General features: G+C 31.1%; 1 protein-coding gene and 2 long non-coding RNA genes across 3 annotated transcripts; 1 reads left to right on the top strand and 2 right to left on the bottom strand.

Moving 5' to 3' along the window:
* Window positions 1-571: 571 nt before the first annotated feature.
* Window positions 572-1,925, bottom strand: LOC114916634 (uncharacterized). Its single transcript, XR_003805197.2, has 2 exons — window positions 1,363-1,925; window positions 572-801 (listed from the first exon to the last, which is right to left on the bottom strand). It is a non-coding gene; the product is annotated as an uncharacterized LOC114916634 (long non-coding RNA).
* A 3,535-nt stretch (window positions 1,926-5,460) lies between these two features.
* On the bottom strand, window positions 5,461-6,944 carry LOC145956699 (transcriptional corepressor LEUNIG-like). The gene is made up of 4 exons (XM_083072224.1): window positions 6,771-6,944; window positions 6,318-6,415; window positions 6,072-6,181; window positions 5,461-5,703 (listed from the first exon to the last, which is right to left on the bottom strand). Exons 1-4 carry the CDS (start codon window positions 6,800-6,802, stop codon window positions 5,476-5,478), a joined length of 468 nt encoding a protein of 155 aa, XP_082928350.1. The 5' UTR covers window positions 6,803-6,944; the 3' UTR covers window positions 5,461-5,475.
* A 6,410-nt stretch (window positions 6,945-13,354) lies between these two features.
* On the top strand, window positions 13,355-16,074 carry LOC145956700 (uncharacterized). Its single transcript, XR_014432937.1, has 2 exons — window positions 13,355-13,401; window positions 15,726-16,074. It is a non-coding gene; the product is annotated as an uncharacterized LOC145956700 (long non-coding RNA).
* The last annotated feature ends 2,277 nt before the right edge of the window (window positions 16,075-18,351 follow it).

Here is an 18,351-nt window from a genome sequence, read left to right as displayed (position 1 = left end):
TGTTTTGAGTAAAACATTGGTGGCGACTCCATGAACCTATTTTCAAAACCATTAATCAAGGATTAGTCTGGTGTCCGGACATTCCTTAATTGATGAGATTTTCAAAAGGATGTCTAAACCATAGGTCGCAAGATCACAAATTTTTGGGTCGCGACAATGAGAAGGGAGTGGAGTTGAACATTTGATTGATGAAGATTTTATCATATAATATTAGGAGTTTAAGGGGGAAAGTGAAATGGAAACATATTAAAAAGGTAGTGATTAAAGAAAATATACAAGTTTTGTGTTTGCAGGAAACAAAAGACAAAAAATGTTGAAAGGTTGTGCCACTTAATTTGGGGAGATAGTAAGGTTTAAATGCTTATGGTGCTTGTTGTCAATACAACAGGTGAACTACTTTGTTTGTGAGACAATGATAGTTTTTAGGTGTCTCCCCACTTTGTGGGATCAAGATATTTGGGGTTGGAAGGGGTGTGGATAAAGTATTAAATATAGTGATAGTTAAGATATATGCATCTTGCAACAAAAATCAAAACATTACGATGTGGGAAGAATTATTACAAAAACAAAATAAAAAGAAGCATGATTGATTTATGGTGTTGTTAACTCCAAATTTTGTCTTCTCATATAAATCAAAATCATATGATTTAGTATAACAATAAAGTCTAGTTCATACATATAAAAAAATAATACATAAAAAATTAAAAAAAAAACAAATTAAACAAAAAAAAAAACACATGTTGATCATATCTTTCTTGGATTCCAACAACTGCTCCCCCAACTACTCTGCAAAACATTACCCTGCAACCATTCCCTATAGGAGTCACCAAACCTTTCACAAAACCAAATTCACAAGCCATATCCCTGAATCTAAGGATTTGATAGAGAAATGATATCATATTAATCAAATTCAAAATTCATACGTCTATAAATAACACAATACAAAAGGAAGAAGGGGTTGGGAAAATTTTTTCGAAAAGAGAAATAGAAAATCACAAAGAGAGACATAGTGAATATGAGTGTCCAACATTAAAGAAATGCAAAGAGCATCCAAGTAGTAACAAAAGTACAAAACGTGCCAACTAGGTATAATTTCTTACCCTCATCTAGATGGTAATTTTCTCTTATATTTATGAATAAATGGATGAAAAAAAACCATAAAAATGTGAATCATTAAAAATGCAAGAAGATCTAAAATAATGAAGAAAAAATGTACATGTAGCCTTTATTAAGTCCATAGTTATTTTTCATTTTTCTTCTCTGAAACTACTAATAACTACCTAGAAATTTAAAGATAAAACATGTATAAATATAGAGAAGAAAAGCCAAATAAACATAGAACCGAAGTAAGCCTACACTTACCTTAGTCATTTATCACCATGAGTGTCGCACTATATGCCGTTGTCGGAAACGATTTCCAACGGTGACGATGCCCCGTTTCTCTCCTTTTACCTCGATCAATCAGTTATCATTACAAACGTCTCTGTATCCTGTTGGCAGAGATGATTTTCATTTCTCTTCTTCTCCTTCACACCGATTTTCGTTTCTCTTCTTCTCCTTCACATCGTTGTTGTGTGGATCTTATTAGTTGTCGTATCGAATAACCATTTGAACCTAGACGACTGAATCCCACCATACCCCATCGCCAACAGCCAACTCATTTTCTTTCCCTTCCCCTTTCATCGATTAAGTTACAGGATAAAGAGAATTGCATGTGCTAGCCCTAACATAATGAAATCCTTTTTTTTCTTGCCTTTACCTTTTATTCTTCCTTTTTGTAACTTCATTTTATTTTTCTCTTTATTTTTAAATAACCACGTAATTCTCGGGCAGTGCTTTTGTGCGTTTCGTTTTCCAATTTTACAAATGCAAGTTTTTTTTTTTATTTATTTATTTATTTTTTTTATTTCACGTGAATTTAGTTTCATTTGCAAACCAACTCTCCAAATCTATTTAGTCAATTGTTTTAATGGTATTTTATAATTTTAAATCATTAGTTAAGTAAAGTTTGTCATATAAAAATATTAATTAATTAAATTCAAATACAACTTTTAATTATTTTAAAAAATAATCCTGGAGATAAATAATAATGTCATTCCTTTTAATATTATGCATTCATAATAAGGATAATAATTTTTAATCAATTATTTAAAACTTAATTAATATTAATAGAATATAAAATACTTTAAAATAAGGATTAATTATTTGAATGTGATATTTCTTTAATCCTAGGATTTTAAGATGCAAGTTGCGGCAATTTGCACTACTAGAAAAATTAAAATTAGAGAGGGAACAAATCCGTTACTAATCTTCATAAAATCCGTCACAAATAAATTAGTGACAGAATTTGTGACGGAAATGATCCCGTCACAAAATTTGGCGTCACAAAATATTTAGTGACAGATTATTTTCTCCGTCACAATTAGTGACGGAATTAAGGCATCACAAACAATATAATTTCCGTCACTAATTTCTAACAATAAATGTTTAGAAATTAATAAGAATCTGTCGCAATTTGTGAGGGATTAAATCCCTCGCAATTTGAGAGGGATTGAGAGGTATGTGAGTCCGTCACAAATTGTGATGACACAAAATCCCTCACAAATTGTGATGAACGAATCCGTCACAAACTGTGATGCCTATAATTGACTAGAATCCGTCACAATTTGCGACGCTAGAATTCCGTCACAATTTGCGACAGATTTTATCCGTCACTAACTGGGATGAATCCCTCGCTAACTGTTTGATGACTAAATTTGAGGAAACTATTGTTTTAAGAGTCTAGTAATTGATTACCTATACATGTAATCGATTACCAGACAATGAAAATCATATGTTCGAAATTTACTTATTAAAAGGTTCTCTGGTAATCGATTACCCATTTCTTGTAATCGATTACCAGAGCCTATTATTGAAACAATTTCAATCAAAACAAAAATATCAATTCTTTTTTATGAAAATGCATGATATCATTTAAAATGAAGATAAAAGAACAATACAGACATCAAGAGGAGTTCCCAAGATTAATGATGTGCTTAATCGGCAAGACAACACATGAAAAATAATGAATGACCTCTATCAGTGTAACTATGACAATAAAGCTTCATTGGAGTATATCCATAGCCATGATACTTTTCATCATTTAGAGATCAAAATCCACAAGGCACACATTTAGGCAAAGAAACCCCTTCAAACAATACACATGAAGCAACCTAATTTTACTATGCTAGATTGCTTATATAGTGATGACCTTATACCTATCTACCAAACATACAATTAATAGAGGCAACATGTTCCAAATCAAATCATACAAAAATTCAAATACAGGGGAAAAAATTCTTAAAATTGATTACCTTTTTTCCCGGCCTAACAAGCCTCAAGGCCACCTCAGCAGCAGTATTTGCAGTAGCAATAACATCAATTGCCCTTCCTGTGACAGGACCTTCCTGAAGAACATGAGTGTGAGTCACAGCCGCGATGAAACCATCTATATGACAAGCCAAATCACTACAAACAACCAAAGAAACTACCATCAACTTCCCAGTAATAGCGAAAAACACAAATTTCATTCCCCCATCACTCATAACAAAATTCCTACTGAGAAAAAAAAAACCATGCTCAAAAATCTTACATTTTCAATATATCACCTTCTTCCAACACTGTCTCATCACTGGCTAGTGGAGAGAAATGGCAGACCACATTGTTTACAGATAAGAAAGTTGGGAAAGTAACACCTCTCTCAATCTTCCTCTTCACGTTCTTGTACACATTTCCAGTTTGTCTGTACACACACATAAAACAAACTCTATAAGCTATAATCCAAAAATATTAAAAATAAATAAATAAACAAAACAGCAATTCCGTATGCATATATGAACATGTATGTTAAAAAAGTATCACAATTCACAAATAATGCTCCTTCATATATAAATAATAAAACCTTACTCTCTAATATAGGAATTGTGTATGTTTACAGACATTCACGATTATTTTCTCTTGCTTGCCATGGTTTTTTGGGTGACAGGGGAGATCTTGGTGATGATGGTTGGTCTTCGAAGATTAAAGGACCCGGTTCACTATCCTGGCCATGGAGCAGAATGAAAAACATCAAAAAATCAACTGAAGTCGTCAAACAGTTTATAACAGAGCAGGATATTATAAAGGATTTCAAACCTTTCCACTACAATCACCAACAGCAAGCTTGACCTTCTCACACACATTAGATTTACAAGTGAAATAACCTCCATGTTCTTCCTCATTTCCATCATATAAAAAGACAATCCCTCTATAAATGTGCTTGACAATTCTTTGTTTACCCTACAAAATGACATAATAGATAAGATATCATGTGAAGCATGAAGATTCCAAATATACCACAAAGAAAAACCTGCTCATTCAGAGATAACAGACCTTAGATGGACCCTCCAGAACCTTGACAGTATCATTAACCAATATAGTCTTACAGTGTTGATCTAGGGCAGTAAGTTTCAAATCAAATAGCCCACTCTTTATTTCTAACTAGGTCTGTAGCCACCATTATCACTGTGGTTTCTAGGAAGAATATAGAGATAATGGAGGTTTATATGTGGCAGAAAGAAAAGAAAGTTATGTATATAGAAGAGAAAAGTGAAAGAACAAGATATAAATAAAGGTGGTGAAGAGAAAAAACAAGGGGGAGTTAAGAATTACGGTAATTTAGGATGGAAATAAACCCGTGACCAAGCTACTCAGAATTTATTGCTTTAGGCACACTAAAGTTTGCCTTTGCCAGCTCCAACTGCACATTTGATCCTTTACCGACAACACAAGGCTGCTCCAACTTTCTAGCATCAGTTGCACATGTTGCATCCAGCTCCAGCTGAGTTGTGGTTCCTCCTGCAGCAAAAGGCTGCTCCAACATGCCAGCACCAGCTTCACATGTTTGAGACCTAGCAGTAGCTGGAATAGCTTCATCCAAGCCATCACCAAACTGATTAAATAATGTTTCCACTAAGAAAATTCTAAAATGAAATCAGGAAAGAACTATAAGAATATTATACACAAAAAGGATATTTATGAACACACGAAAGTTTAAAGATAATTACTTAGTCTATATAGCATATTTACTATAGCAGATTACTTATATAGCAGATTTACAACATATTTAGTTTATATAATTATTTATAAAAATGAAAGTAAATGAACTAGATAATTGATTTCATTCCACTGAAACAAAAAAACTGAATAGAATTAGGTAATGTATTAAACTCTTTTTATTTAATAAAAATTGTCTTTTTTGAAAATCATCATTCAAATCAATCATCCAAACAAAAGCTAGACTAATTATTCATCAAATACAAAGCCTTCTCAAAATACAAAAGGGTCTTTAAATATCAATATTGCACCAAATTATTCAACGAACACAAGCCCTGTATCACACAACAGATTATCACCATAAGAACAATAAATTATCTATTAATCTATTCAAAGAGAAGACTACAAACTTTCACATTGGAGTGAGGGAAATTCAGACATACACTTTGAAGAACTACCACTATGAGGCAGAGAAGGCATTGATATCACATCTCCAGGCGTATGAGTTGAGGGTGTTGATGGTGCTGAACTTGGTGATGGACCTGTCGTATTTGCTGTTCCTGAACTATTTGCAGGACCTGAGGAGGATCCAGGTTGCTTTCTCTTTCTCCCCATTTGGTTTTTTGAAACCTTAAAGTGCATTCAGAAAACGATGTTAGGAACCTATTTCATACTCTTCATAAGACATAAAAATCATGTCTTCAAATTCACAGATAGAAATTTAAAATCATGTGATTTAATTTAACAGAAGTAAATGTCAAAATCTTGTGGCAAGACATTGCCGTTTGTTCTGTAATTTAACAGCAAACCAAATCAGTCATTTATTAAGAGGTGCAGTGCAATTAGGTTAACAAAGAGACTGAAAAGTTGAACCCAATGGAATGCATAAGCTTCCTTATGGAATACTGGTGTAATTTTTTTCACAATACTACTCAAATGTAGCATGGTAGAAGGTTGCATAATGTAAAATTAACGAATCTTCTTTTCCAACCACCAACCTCAATATACGATGCAGCAACCTCAGAGTGTTTCTCATTAGTCCTTGCAATAAATATATCCCAGAAAACCGACCACCACTCGAACAGAAAACCTCCAGGGGCATCAATTGCTGCAACCCCACATCGCCATTCCACAGACATGCACACACAAGCAACCAAATCAATAAAACAAAAACAATATAAAAATAAAAAAGTTAACTCCAACTTCATTCTTTGACAAAAGAGTAGAGTTTTGAGACATCTCACCAACAGGGTCCGAGGATACTTTTCCCTCAACTTGAAAAGCCTGAGCAGAAGCCTTTAAATCCCTCTTCACAAGATAATCATGGATATAAACATCTAACCTGAAACCTCAAAGCACAACAAGAGTTATGTCACCCAAGTGAACAGTGATAGGCTAAGATTTCACAATTTCAACTTCACATTCTCCACATCACAAAATCAAGTGAACCACCACACAAAAATCCAAGTCCGGCAGCAAAATCAGCGACTCCCAATAAACCCCACCACAAATACTTGCGGAAAACCACAAACCCTAAAATACCCAGAAAGAAAAATTGGAACTTTAAAAGACACTAAACACAACACACGGACCCGGTTCACGAGAAAAACCCGGAGCCGGAATCATTAATTGAGCACGGAGCAGAAAACCCATATCGAAAAAAAGAAAAAGAAAGAGAAAGGAAAAAGGAAAGTTACATCTTATCAGCTTCCCAGTTAGTTTGAGACATGGTTGCGGAAGCGAAAGGTGAGAGAATAGAAGATTATGTTGCTGAGGGGTGCGTGAGGAATGAGTCAGGTGGTGTGAAACGCAGTGGGAAGTAGCGACAGAGTTGAATTTTGTTGGTAGAGAACCATATGAATGCAAAAAGAGTTGAGAAAGAGAAGGAGGCAATATAGTAGAGAAGAAGAAGAAAATCCAAACATGAACGGAGAAACGCAAGAATCGTCTAAGAAACTCCACAAATGTTATTCACTACACAGAGAAACACAAGAACGAATGGGTTTAGGGTTTTCTCATTTCTTTGAAAAAGGGGATTCTAATTTTTCTTCAAACAAAAAAGGAGGCGGGCGCGGGTAGTTTTAGCGGAAAATTTTTTTATTTTAGAATAAAATTGGGATTTAAGAGGGAAAATTTAATTTAATTAGAAGAGGTTATAAACCTCCGTAAATAAAATCAAAAAATTGTAGTGTTTCTACCTAATTTAATAACTTTCATTGGAGTGATCCTACGTGGCAACAAAACTTTCATGTTAAGTTAAAAGACAACTTTGGATTCCTTAAGCTTTAATGCTAACAAATGAAATATTTTAAACGAGACTAACAATAAATTTCATTAAATGATTTAAAATAAATTTAAATATAAAATAATCTCTAATCTAAAGTAAAATTTATCAAACTAAGTATCATGGTTAGAGTTGTTTGAGCCTAATTTGATGGTGTTTCATTCTATCGTTGTCTGTGGATAGTTATTACAATGTCAATTAATTTATATGTTATTTCCCTTCCTTTTTCTTTGTTATACATTTGAATATATAGTTCTAATATTTATTCATTTAAATCAATTCTAACTCATATTTTTCACAATATTAGGATACTTGAAAACACAAGATCAAGTAATACCTGTCATATTAATAACTTTCATGCAAAATAAAATATTTCCATTTTTTAGGTTATGCTTATTTCTTTCATAAATCTAAATTAGATTATTTTATAAGTTTGCTTTTAAGCATAAAAATTAAGAAATTAATGGATATTATTTTATTAACAAAAAATAAGAAATTTTTAATTTTTAACTAAAAATTTAAATTTTAAAATTTAAAATTATGAAATTAGAAAGATATTTTTCAATAAATAACTAAAAGCAATTTTATCATGATAGAATCAAATTATCATATCCAAATTAAAAATTAAAAATTTAAAAAAAAAAATTGAATTGACTTATCCAAACAAAATATTTTAACAATGATAGAAATTGAAATCAAAATAATTCAAATACCAAGAATTTCAAATTCCTTGAATTTGTAAAATTACTCATACAAACACACCATAAGGGAATGCAATTGTAAGAGACAATTATATGAGTAAGATGTTTATTGTATGAATTAGAGTACTTTGTGGGTTCTTAAGAGAACCCTGAGAGAAACAAATAAACTATGCAAGTTTATATTTTACTTTTTGATTGTTCTTTTGTATTCCTTGTTGCGTGAGATGTATGAATATCTATTTAATTCCACAATACATGAGTTTTGATTTGAATTAAACATGTTTGGTATTTCAATTATGAAAAAGATTATGTTATTCAATTTTTGTTATTTGTGTTATGGTATGTGGGGTAGAGGGTGTCACACAAATGATATATATTTATTATTAATAAATACATAAAATATATATATATATATATATATATATATATTATATTTTTATAATATTATTCATAAATTAATAACAATAATATTATTAGTATATTTATACATAAACTAATAATTTGTTAAATATAACTTATTATATATTAATATAATTTTACAAAAATATAAATATACATATCTTATCTACTATATTTATATTTTTGTAAAAGTATATTAATATATACTAAGTTATATTTATCAAATTATCAATTTATCTATAAATATACTAAAAATATTATTGATATTAATTTATTAGCAATAGTAAATTATTAATAATATATAAATTTTATTTATTTAGTAATAATAAATATATATCATTTGTTACATTAATAAAAATTATAGTATATGTTAACTTAAATAAGCAAATAATTGTATAATTTTAAATTATTATATATATATATATATATATATTAAAATTGTAAAATTATTAAATTTTTAATGGGAGAGATTCAAATTGCACAATTATGATTTTTGAGGGACTAAAATTGTTCAATTAAAAATTAAAGGACTAAAATTGCTCAATTACAATTCTTTAGGGACTAAAATTATCCAATTAAAATCTTAGGGATCAAAATTGCACAATTACAATACTTGAGGGATCAAAAATGTAATTAAGCCAAAATTAAATTAATATTCTTTTTTTTTTATTTCACAAGTTTTTTTTAAATATTTTTAATGAATGTCTTAGTTTCTTATGTTCAAAATTGACAAATTTTTATTTAATTAAATGAATTTCATAATTTTTTCACTCCTTTAATGAAATAAAATATTTTTAATTTTATTATTTTTTTTAAAATTTAACATATTTTCTTTAATTATGCATAATTCTTAAATATAAAAGTTTCATAAATAAAATTTAATATTTTGAGAGGGAACAATTTGTCACAAATTTTTTCACAAAATATTTTAACCTATTTGTGACGGGATTTTGAGAGGGAACAATCCGTCACTAAATTTTTTCATTTTAGTGACGAAATTTGTGACGGATTTTTTAGAGACGAAGTCCATTCCGTCACAAAATCCGTCACAAACATTTTTTTATATTTAGTGATGAAATTTGTGACGGATTTTTAGAGACGAAAATGTTTTCGTCACAAAATCCGTCACAAATATTTTTTTTTTTGATTCAGTGACGAAATTTGTGACGGATTTTTAGAGACGGAATATATTCCGTCACAAAAGTCAATAAATTCTTGTCCGTCACAAAATTTAAAATTCCCTCACAAAATGCGTCACTATTAGCGATGCTATTTTTTCCGTCACAAAATTCGTTACAAATATTAATTTTTCTAGTAGTGTTGTTACCTTAAAGTTTTTCTTTAAATTCAAGATATAATTAAATATCAATATTATTATCACAATTTTATAACAAAAATATTTGAAGTCATTATTTAAAAAATTTATTGGATAAATAATTAATTAGATGTGACATCTTTTTAATCTATGAGTTTGATGAGATACAAGTTGAGACAACTTGATATTTTTAAATTTTACTCCAATAGAAAATATCAAATCCAATCTTTTTAAAATATATACTATGATAATAATAATAATAATAATAATAATAATAATAATAATAATAATAATAATAATAATAATAATAATAATAATAATATTAATAATAATAGTAATAATAATAGTAATAAGATTATGAGACACTTCCTTAATCTTGGATGATAGTATTTATTTATTTTTTTAACAAAATTAGTTTAATTGGTTTTATTTGATTAAGTTATTTCTTAATACAAATGTGTTAGATGTTTATGTAATTTTAATTCATTTAGACAACAACAATAATAACAATTACTATGATATTCTCATATTAATATTGACATTAATAATATCTATTATTTAAAAAGGATTATTGCAATGTGATATTCCCTTAATTCTAGAGCTTAAAGGTGAAAATTGTGATAATTTGTTATCTTAAAGTTCTTCTTATTTAAATTTAAAAAATAATTAAATATAAAAAATATTATCACAACTTTTAATATAAATATTTGAAATCATTGGAGAAATGGTTGATTAGATGTGATATCTTTTTAACCTTTAAATTTTAAGATACAAGTTGTGATAACTTGATATCTTTAATTTTTTTTCTCCAAAATAAAAAATATCTAACCAAAAGCTTTTTAAATATGTATCGCAATAATAATAATATTGATAACAATAATTATATTTTTAAAAATAATTAAATAGTTTGCTTTAGTGTACGCCTCTAGCAGTTTTTATACTTTAGGATATATGGGCTATGACAGTTCAAAAATCCTAACTTTTAAGAATAAAAATAATAAAAAATAATAATAAAAAATTCTAAAACACAAATACTTTCTACTAAGAACTACCTGACTCTGATTCTCCATTGCAAGTGGAAATATGTAGGAGTAAGAAATAAATCTTGTTGAGCCAAATAATAAAAATGATATTATCTTTCTTTTTATAACACTAATAATAAATTTTAATTTTTATAAAATAAATGCACTTGTTAAATAAAATATATTTGATTATCATCATTAATTCTTATTAATGTGGGGTGAGATAAATATTTTAAAATTTATAATAAATTTGTTTAATTAATTAAAGGTAATCGTCTTATGACAAACGTTGTAAGGTGCAAATACCTTACACGTAATCAACTTTCAAAATTAAAAATCTGATTTTCGTAGACCATTTTCTATTTTATAGTTTTTCCAATATTTTTTTTCGTAAAAATAAAAATTGGTGCAGCTCCCTATTTTTAAATCTATTTTTGTCATCCCGTGGTAACCTAGGTTGCTACAGGTGTCTATTAGGAGATTTCAATAGTGTTCGAAAAGTAATCGAAAGAGTAGGGGAAGTATGTGAGACTTTGGAATAGGTGATAGAAAGGATTTCAACAAATTTATATTTGACATGAAACTTGTGGATGTTCCTTTGCTAGGGAGGAAGTTTATGTGATATAAGCCTAATGGTTAATCTAAAAGCAGAATTGATAGGATTTTGGTGTCGAAAGAGTGGTTTTTTGAGTTGTTAGAAAGCTCCCAATTTGTACTTAATAGGAACAAATAAGATCATTGTTTGATTTTGTTAAAAGACTAATACGTGGAGTCGGATCCCAAATTATTCCTCTCTCTACATTGTTGGTTTGAAGATAAGGATTGCCAGAATTTTGTGGACAACACCTGGAAGGAGTTGAGTGTCCATGGGTGGGGCATGTCTTGAAAGAAAAGTTAAAAAGACTTAAGAATAAATTGAGAGAGTGGAGCCTTGTGAAATTTGGGACAACACATAATAAATAGAATAAAATTGTGGAAGATCTTAATGAGTTGGATAAGAAAGAGGAATTGGTTGGCTTGAATGGGGAAGAATTTCATAAAATGTGATCTTCAACAGGAGTTTTGGAAGTTGGAGATTAGAAATGAATATATGTGGTTTCAAAAGTCAAGATTAAATTGGTTAAAGGTGGGGGATATTAGCACTAAATTTTTTTCCATTAGATGGTGAATTGGAAAAGAGAAAAGAATGCGTTTTGGGGGTTATTCATTGATGGATCTTGGGTAGATATTCCAAAAGAGGTGAAGGATCATGTTAAGTGTTTTTTCCATGATAGATTTGATGATCTACAATGGGAGAGGCTGAAACTAGATGGGGGACAATTTAAATATACCACTCAACAGGATTATAGTTTTCTAATTGCTGAGTTTGAGGAAATAAGAGATTAAAGTTGTTGTTTGGGACTATGGTAATTTGAAGAGCCTCAGGCTCGATAATTTCATTTTCTTATTCCTAAAGGAATTTTTGGATATGTTAAAAAAGGACATATATAATAAAGTTTGTAAGAGAATTTCATGTTAATGGAAAGTTATCGGAGGGCTCTAATTCCTCTTTCATTACTCTAATCCCTAAAGTAAAGGAATCACAATCTTTGGGAGACTTTAGACCTATTTCATTGGTGGGATGCATATATAAAATTTTAGCACAGATATTGGAAACTAGATTGAAAAGGGTGTTACCATCAGTTATTGATTATAGACAAAATGCATTTCTCGGGAGAAAGAATCTCTTAAACAATGTGATTGTGTTGAATGAGGCCATAGATAAGGTAAAAAGAAAAAAAAAATACATGAATATCTTTCAAGGTGGACTTCAAAAATGCCTATGATTTAGTATGTTGGAACATTTTGTTTTGTATGTTAGACAAGTTGGGGTTCTATAGTAAATGGGTGGAGTGGATAACAACTTGTTTGAAGTCGGCTTGTGTGTTGATTTTGGTTAATGTTAGTCCAACTAAAAAAGTCAAGAAATTCAAAGGGTTAAGGCAGGGGGTGTAACACCCCAATTTCCTTAAAAGGATATTTTTATTAGTAATGGCATTTTTCGTAATTATTGATGGCATTTTCGTAATTTTATAAAGGTATTAGGGGCATTTGAGTAACTCGGAACGGGCTGTTCCGAAAGTGGAACGGGCCGTTCTGAGCATTTAAAATAAGCTAAAATTTTAGGTTGGGAACGGGCCCAGAACGGGCCGTTCCAACAAGGAGAACGGGCCGTTCCGGAGGGAGAACGGGCCGTTCTGCTGGGTTTGAGAACGGGCCGTTCTGGTTTCAGAACGGGCCGTTCTGCTTTTTGGGAACGGGCCGTTCCGATTTTGGAACGGGCCGTTCCAGTTGAGAAATTTGCACAAATTCGAAGGATCCGGAACGGGCCGTTCCGAATTCAATACGGGTCGTTCCGGGTACACCAGTTGGCCTATAAATAGGGCCAAGGGGGGGTGAAAATTTTATACCGAGCAAGAAGTGATAATCTTAGAGAGAGAAAGAGGAGAGAGAAAGAGAGAGAGAGAGAGAGAGAGAGAGAAAGAAAGAAAGAAAGAAAGAGAGGGAAGAAAAAGAGGGGATCCAGAGGAGGAGGCCCTGCCCAAGTTCCAGCTCCTGCTTATCCAGGTAAGGGGGGGAGTGAGAACCTCGCTCAGGGGTGTGGGGATAATTGTTGGATAGTTGTTTGTCGGATTGGCCCCCAATCCCTTGCCGTTGTTCTGTCTGATTTTCTATTTACTCTATTTTGTTCCTTGTTGAGGATGCCGTTGTTCTGTTTGATTTTCTATTTACTTTACTTTGTTGTTTGTTGAAGGTGCCGTTGTTCTGTTTGATTTTCTATTTACTCTACTCTGTTTTTGTTAAAGGTGTCGTTGTTCTGTCCGATTTTCTATTCTTTGTTGAAAGTAATAAATGAGTATGAAATTAATGTTAATAATAAATGAGTTTTAATATGAACAAGAATGCTCTCTGTGAATACCTATGCGGACCTTATGAGGAGTATTGATGACATGACCATGTGAAGTATGGACAAATGACATGAGACCTAAGAATGGACTATTGAGACAAACTATGATTATGATACTATGACAAATAATGATATGATGTACTAAATGAAATTATGTAATAAGTTAAATGTTGAGTCCATGAGATTATGAATGTATGACATGCATCATATGCATATATTACTCCAGGTGTGCCGCTGAGGCCGCATACCAACGACTAATGATGTTGTGTATTTTACTCGTATTTTAGCACTTTAATTCACAAGAATTCATAGCATAATCATGCATATCTTTCATGTTTTTAATAAATTTTTATATCATTTTCCTATTTTATGCTTTTCTTGGTATGTGTTGTGTTTTCTCTGAGCAGGATCAAGATTTAAGAATTAAAGAGGAAATGCTGAGCTACAGGGAAAATCACGGCCGTGATTCTAAATCACGCCCGTGATTCACCAGAGAAAATCACGGCCGTGACTCCCAATCACACCCGTGAACGCCACTGACCCTTCATAGATGTGCTCCAGAGAAGATCACGGTCGTGATTCTCAGTCACGGCCGTGATTCACTTCGCGTCCCAGCTTTTTAAGTTTTATGTTTTATTTTTATTTTATCTTTGTAATTTTTATCTTGGTAGTTTTACCTTTTTACCCTTTTAGGTTATAAATTAGATGAGGTTAGCCTAGAACGGAGATTTTTTGTTTTCGGAGACAGTTTTTTTTAGTTTTTGACACTTGGAGAAGGTTGGGCGCCTGTGCCATCGACTCTAAGGTTTGCTTTTCTTTTATTCTTCTTTTCTTGGAGAACTACTATGAACTCCTGTGAGTAGTTTCCCTTTTTCTGGGATCAGGGCTTAGCCTCTGAGAACCTCTTTATTAATGCATTATTCAGTTTCTTAATTTTGTTCCAATTCTTGATCTGTTCTTTTATATTTTATATATGAACTTTAATATTTTTGTTTTCATAATAACATTAATTAAGGATGAACTGAGAGGAGAACTTGATTATAATTATGATAAACAATTAATCTTAATTTTCATAATCATAGATAATTAGGGATGAACTGAGAGGAGAACCTAATTATCGGAACCTAAAGGAACAGACTTGAGTGTTAAATCACGAGAGTTGATTTAAGCTTTCGAGGAGCAATAGATTAACAAAGATCTTAATGGGTTTAATTGAACGTAATTACCACGAGAGTAGAGATTAATTTTAATTAAACACGTCCTCGTAGCCTGAGAAGGTGCAAGGATTAAATTAGGTTAAGACTACCTTCAAGATGGAATAGAATTAATTAATGAAAATAATAATTCAATATTGTTGGAACTCTTTGTGCGAACCCTAGATTCCCGGAAATCTCCTTATCTTATCTTAAAGTTTTATCTTATTCATTAATTGCATTACTATCTCTTTTACCATCAAATCTGATCTTATCATCTCAAAACAAAAATTCAATCTGTTTTAAAATTCAAATTAAAATACTAGTAATTCTAGGTCAAACACGTAGTCCCTGTGATTCGATATTTATTACTTGACGACAACCGTACACTTGCGGTTTTCCATCCATCAACTAACAAGGTGTACCTTATGGTCACCCACGATGTAACATGCTAACAAGGTGTACCTTATGGTCACCCACGATGTAACATGCTAACAAGGTGTACCTTAGGGTCACCAGTGATGTAACCAGGTGTACCTTAGGGTCACCAACGATGAATTGTGAATCTTCCGTATGGCGCCACATGCATGCATTTATGAGTTGAGTCCATGACATCATAAGCATGATAAATGAGTATATATATGTGATATTGACTATTTATGTATTGTTTACATGTGACTTATATATGTTGTGTGTGTGTGTGCTATCTAGCAGTTATTTCTGCACCTGAAACTGAGTGAGATGTTTCTCACTCCCTTGTTGTTTTGTATACGTTTTAAATTGTGTTGCAGATGATCAGCATCATGAGAATGTTGGTGATGAGGCTTAAAGGCTTCAATTGGGCATGCTCTGATAGGATGTGACATCGGGGCATAGTTATTTTAGTTTAATATGTTATTGTTTTTATAACTTTAGTTTCTCTTCTTTTGTAATTTCTAACGAAGAGATAACGTAGATAACATGTATAATTCAAGGAAAATATATGTTAAGAATTGTAATTTGAACGTTCTTGATAAAAGACCAAGATGTACATTTTGTTATATTTTTATTATATGATTTGGGAGTATAAATTAATTCCTAACCAGGAGGCACTGCCACCTTTACTGGAGTTAATTTATATTTCCTTTATTATTATTTGTATATATATGATTTCTTGTTTTACACTAAATTGTATTGAAAATCTTAACTTCTTTTCTTTTATAATTTTTACACTGGAGTTATGATTTATGAGTTACGAATGTGAATCTTCTACCTTGTTATATTTGAAATATTTGTCAACTATGAAAGATTTTATTTACCCAAAAAGAAGAAGAAAAGAAATATTTTATTGTTACTTTTGGTGTATATTAATAATGGGGTAGAGGGTGTCACATTTAGTGGTATCAGAGCAGGTCGATCTAATCGGCCGTGACTTATCGAGATTCTGTTGTGTACTCTGACATTGTTTTGTTTGTTGTATATTTTGGTGATGCTTTGCTTTGATGATGTTTTGCTTTGATAATGATGATGATGATGTTCTCCTTGTGTTGATATTGTAAAGTTTGATATTGTTAAGTTATTTTTTTTATTTTTTTTTAATTAGAGGAATGATAGTCATGATAGTGTCAGCTAATACCATTATGACCTTTCTTCTTCATTCTTATGATTGCTTAATTGTTTGATACTTACGTAAGAAGTGGTGGTTGAGTAATATCGCTTGTGTTGCAAGCATATGTGCGAGTAGTGGTAGACGAAATATGTTGTTAATATTGTGGGAACTATTGAGGCCTTAGATTTGGGTAAGACATTGATTTATTTTAAAGTGTATTAAGAATTTATGATTGGTGAAATTTTTGAAAGCTATAGTTGTAGCAATTGAATCCAAAGATGAGGTATGTTGAGAATTGGAGTTTTGGTATTCTTAAGGAGAGATTGAAGTGTTGATGATTTTTAGAGTTTGATGGTTGCATGAAAATTTTATTTTCTAAGCCTTTTGTACTGAATAGGTGAGTTATTTGGTTTAGATTTGTAGTGGGAAACTTTGATATGAATTTCAGGTGGAAAGGAGTAAGTTTGGAAGGATTGAGGTATTTTTGTGGTTTTAGATGTTGATACACTATTGTTATCTGGTGTAGGAGATGTTTTGTTGTGACAGTACAAGTGCTATACTGACAAAATTAGAATTTTTGTTAGTCTTCAGAAAAGTGGTAGCCTTGGATGTTATCTTTCTAATGGAATTGGAATCAGGTAAAACGGAGGTCTAGAACTCCTGTATAGCTGCTTTGGTAATCAGAGGTATAGTTGTAAGCATTGAATATATCTATGGTGATTTTTGAATTTTTAGCTAAGGAAATGATTTTTTTTAAAAATCTCATGTCTCCCTAAGAGTTGTAGCCTATTCACTTAGTGATAGGTTGATATCACATGGATGAGTAGAACTCTTTATGTGTTGTTTTCTTTGATAGTTGTTAAAAATAGAAGTTAGTCTGTATAATAATGTTTTCGGGCTAGTAGGCAATGCAAGGATAAGAATTGACATGTTTTGAGGTGTTTTCGTGTAGATTGAGAGGTTGTTTAAGGTTATATGATGCTATGTGGTAAAGGTTGTTCATGTACATGCTTATGGATGATATATATGAAGGTTTAAAATAGGCATTCTAATATGACTTGATGTGCATGTATGTCGATATGTGAATAGAAGACCTTAGGGATCAAATGGTGAATATTGTATGGTTAGTGATATTGATCTTAGGATGTGATATGATCATATTGTAGTTGAAGGTGAAGATATATCCAAGACGGTTGTATGTTAAGTTTTCTAGTCCCTGTAAATTTCAGTTAAGGTGAACATGAATCTGTCTTAGGTAGAAGTTATGTTTAAGCAGAGAGATATCTAAGCAAGTTAGCGAGAATAAAAGTTTTATGAGGCTTACTATTGGAGATTTATTGAAAGAATTTCTAGGATAGCATTGCCTTTGACTACATTCACTATGAGGGGTATTGTCTTTATGTGAGATAGTAAGTATAAGAGTAGTTCTAACTCTTATGGCAAGATTGACTAGTGATAATATTACCTGACTCTAGTAAGTCTTATGTGGGATATAGTGATGACTTTGAAGACAGGTTTGGGTGGATTATTGATGCAAAGGTAGTAACTTATGTTTTTAAGCATCTAGGAAATGGAAAATTCATGAGAGAAATTACCTTGAATTAGAAGTTGTAATAGCTACGCTTGAGATTTTAGAAACATTATTGAGATATTTAGTGATTATAAGGATCTTAAATATCTGTTTGATCCGAAGGAATTGAATATGAGATAGAAGAGATAGTTGGAAATTGTAAGGATTAAGATTTTAATCTTAGTTGTTATCTGGGTAAACCTATAGCAGTCGATGCTTTGAATAGGAAATATCTATATTTATCTTTCTTTATGGTCAA

This window comes from Cajanus cajan, chromosome 4 (assembly GCF_000230855.2).
Source record: "Cajanus cajan strain Asha chromosome 4, NIPB_CcT2T_4, whole genome shotgun sequence".
Lineage (NCBI taxonomy): Eukaryota > Viridiplantae > Streptophyta > Magnoliopsida > Fabales > Fabaceae > Cajanus > Cajanus cajan.
Note: the sequence above shows the minus strand (reverse complement) of the source record. Positions and strands in the feature narration are given on the sequence as shown.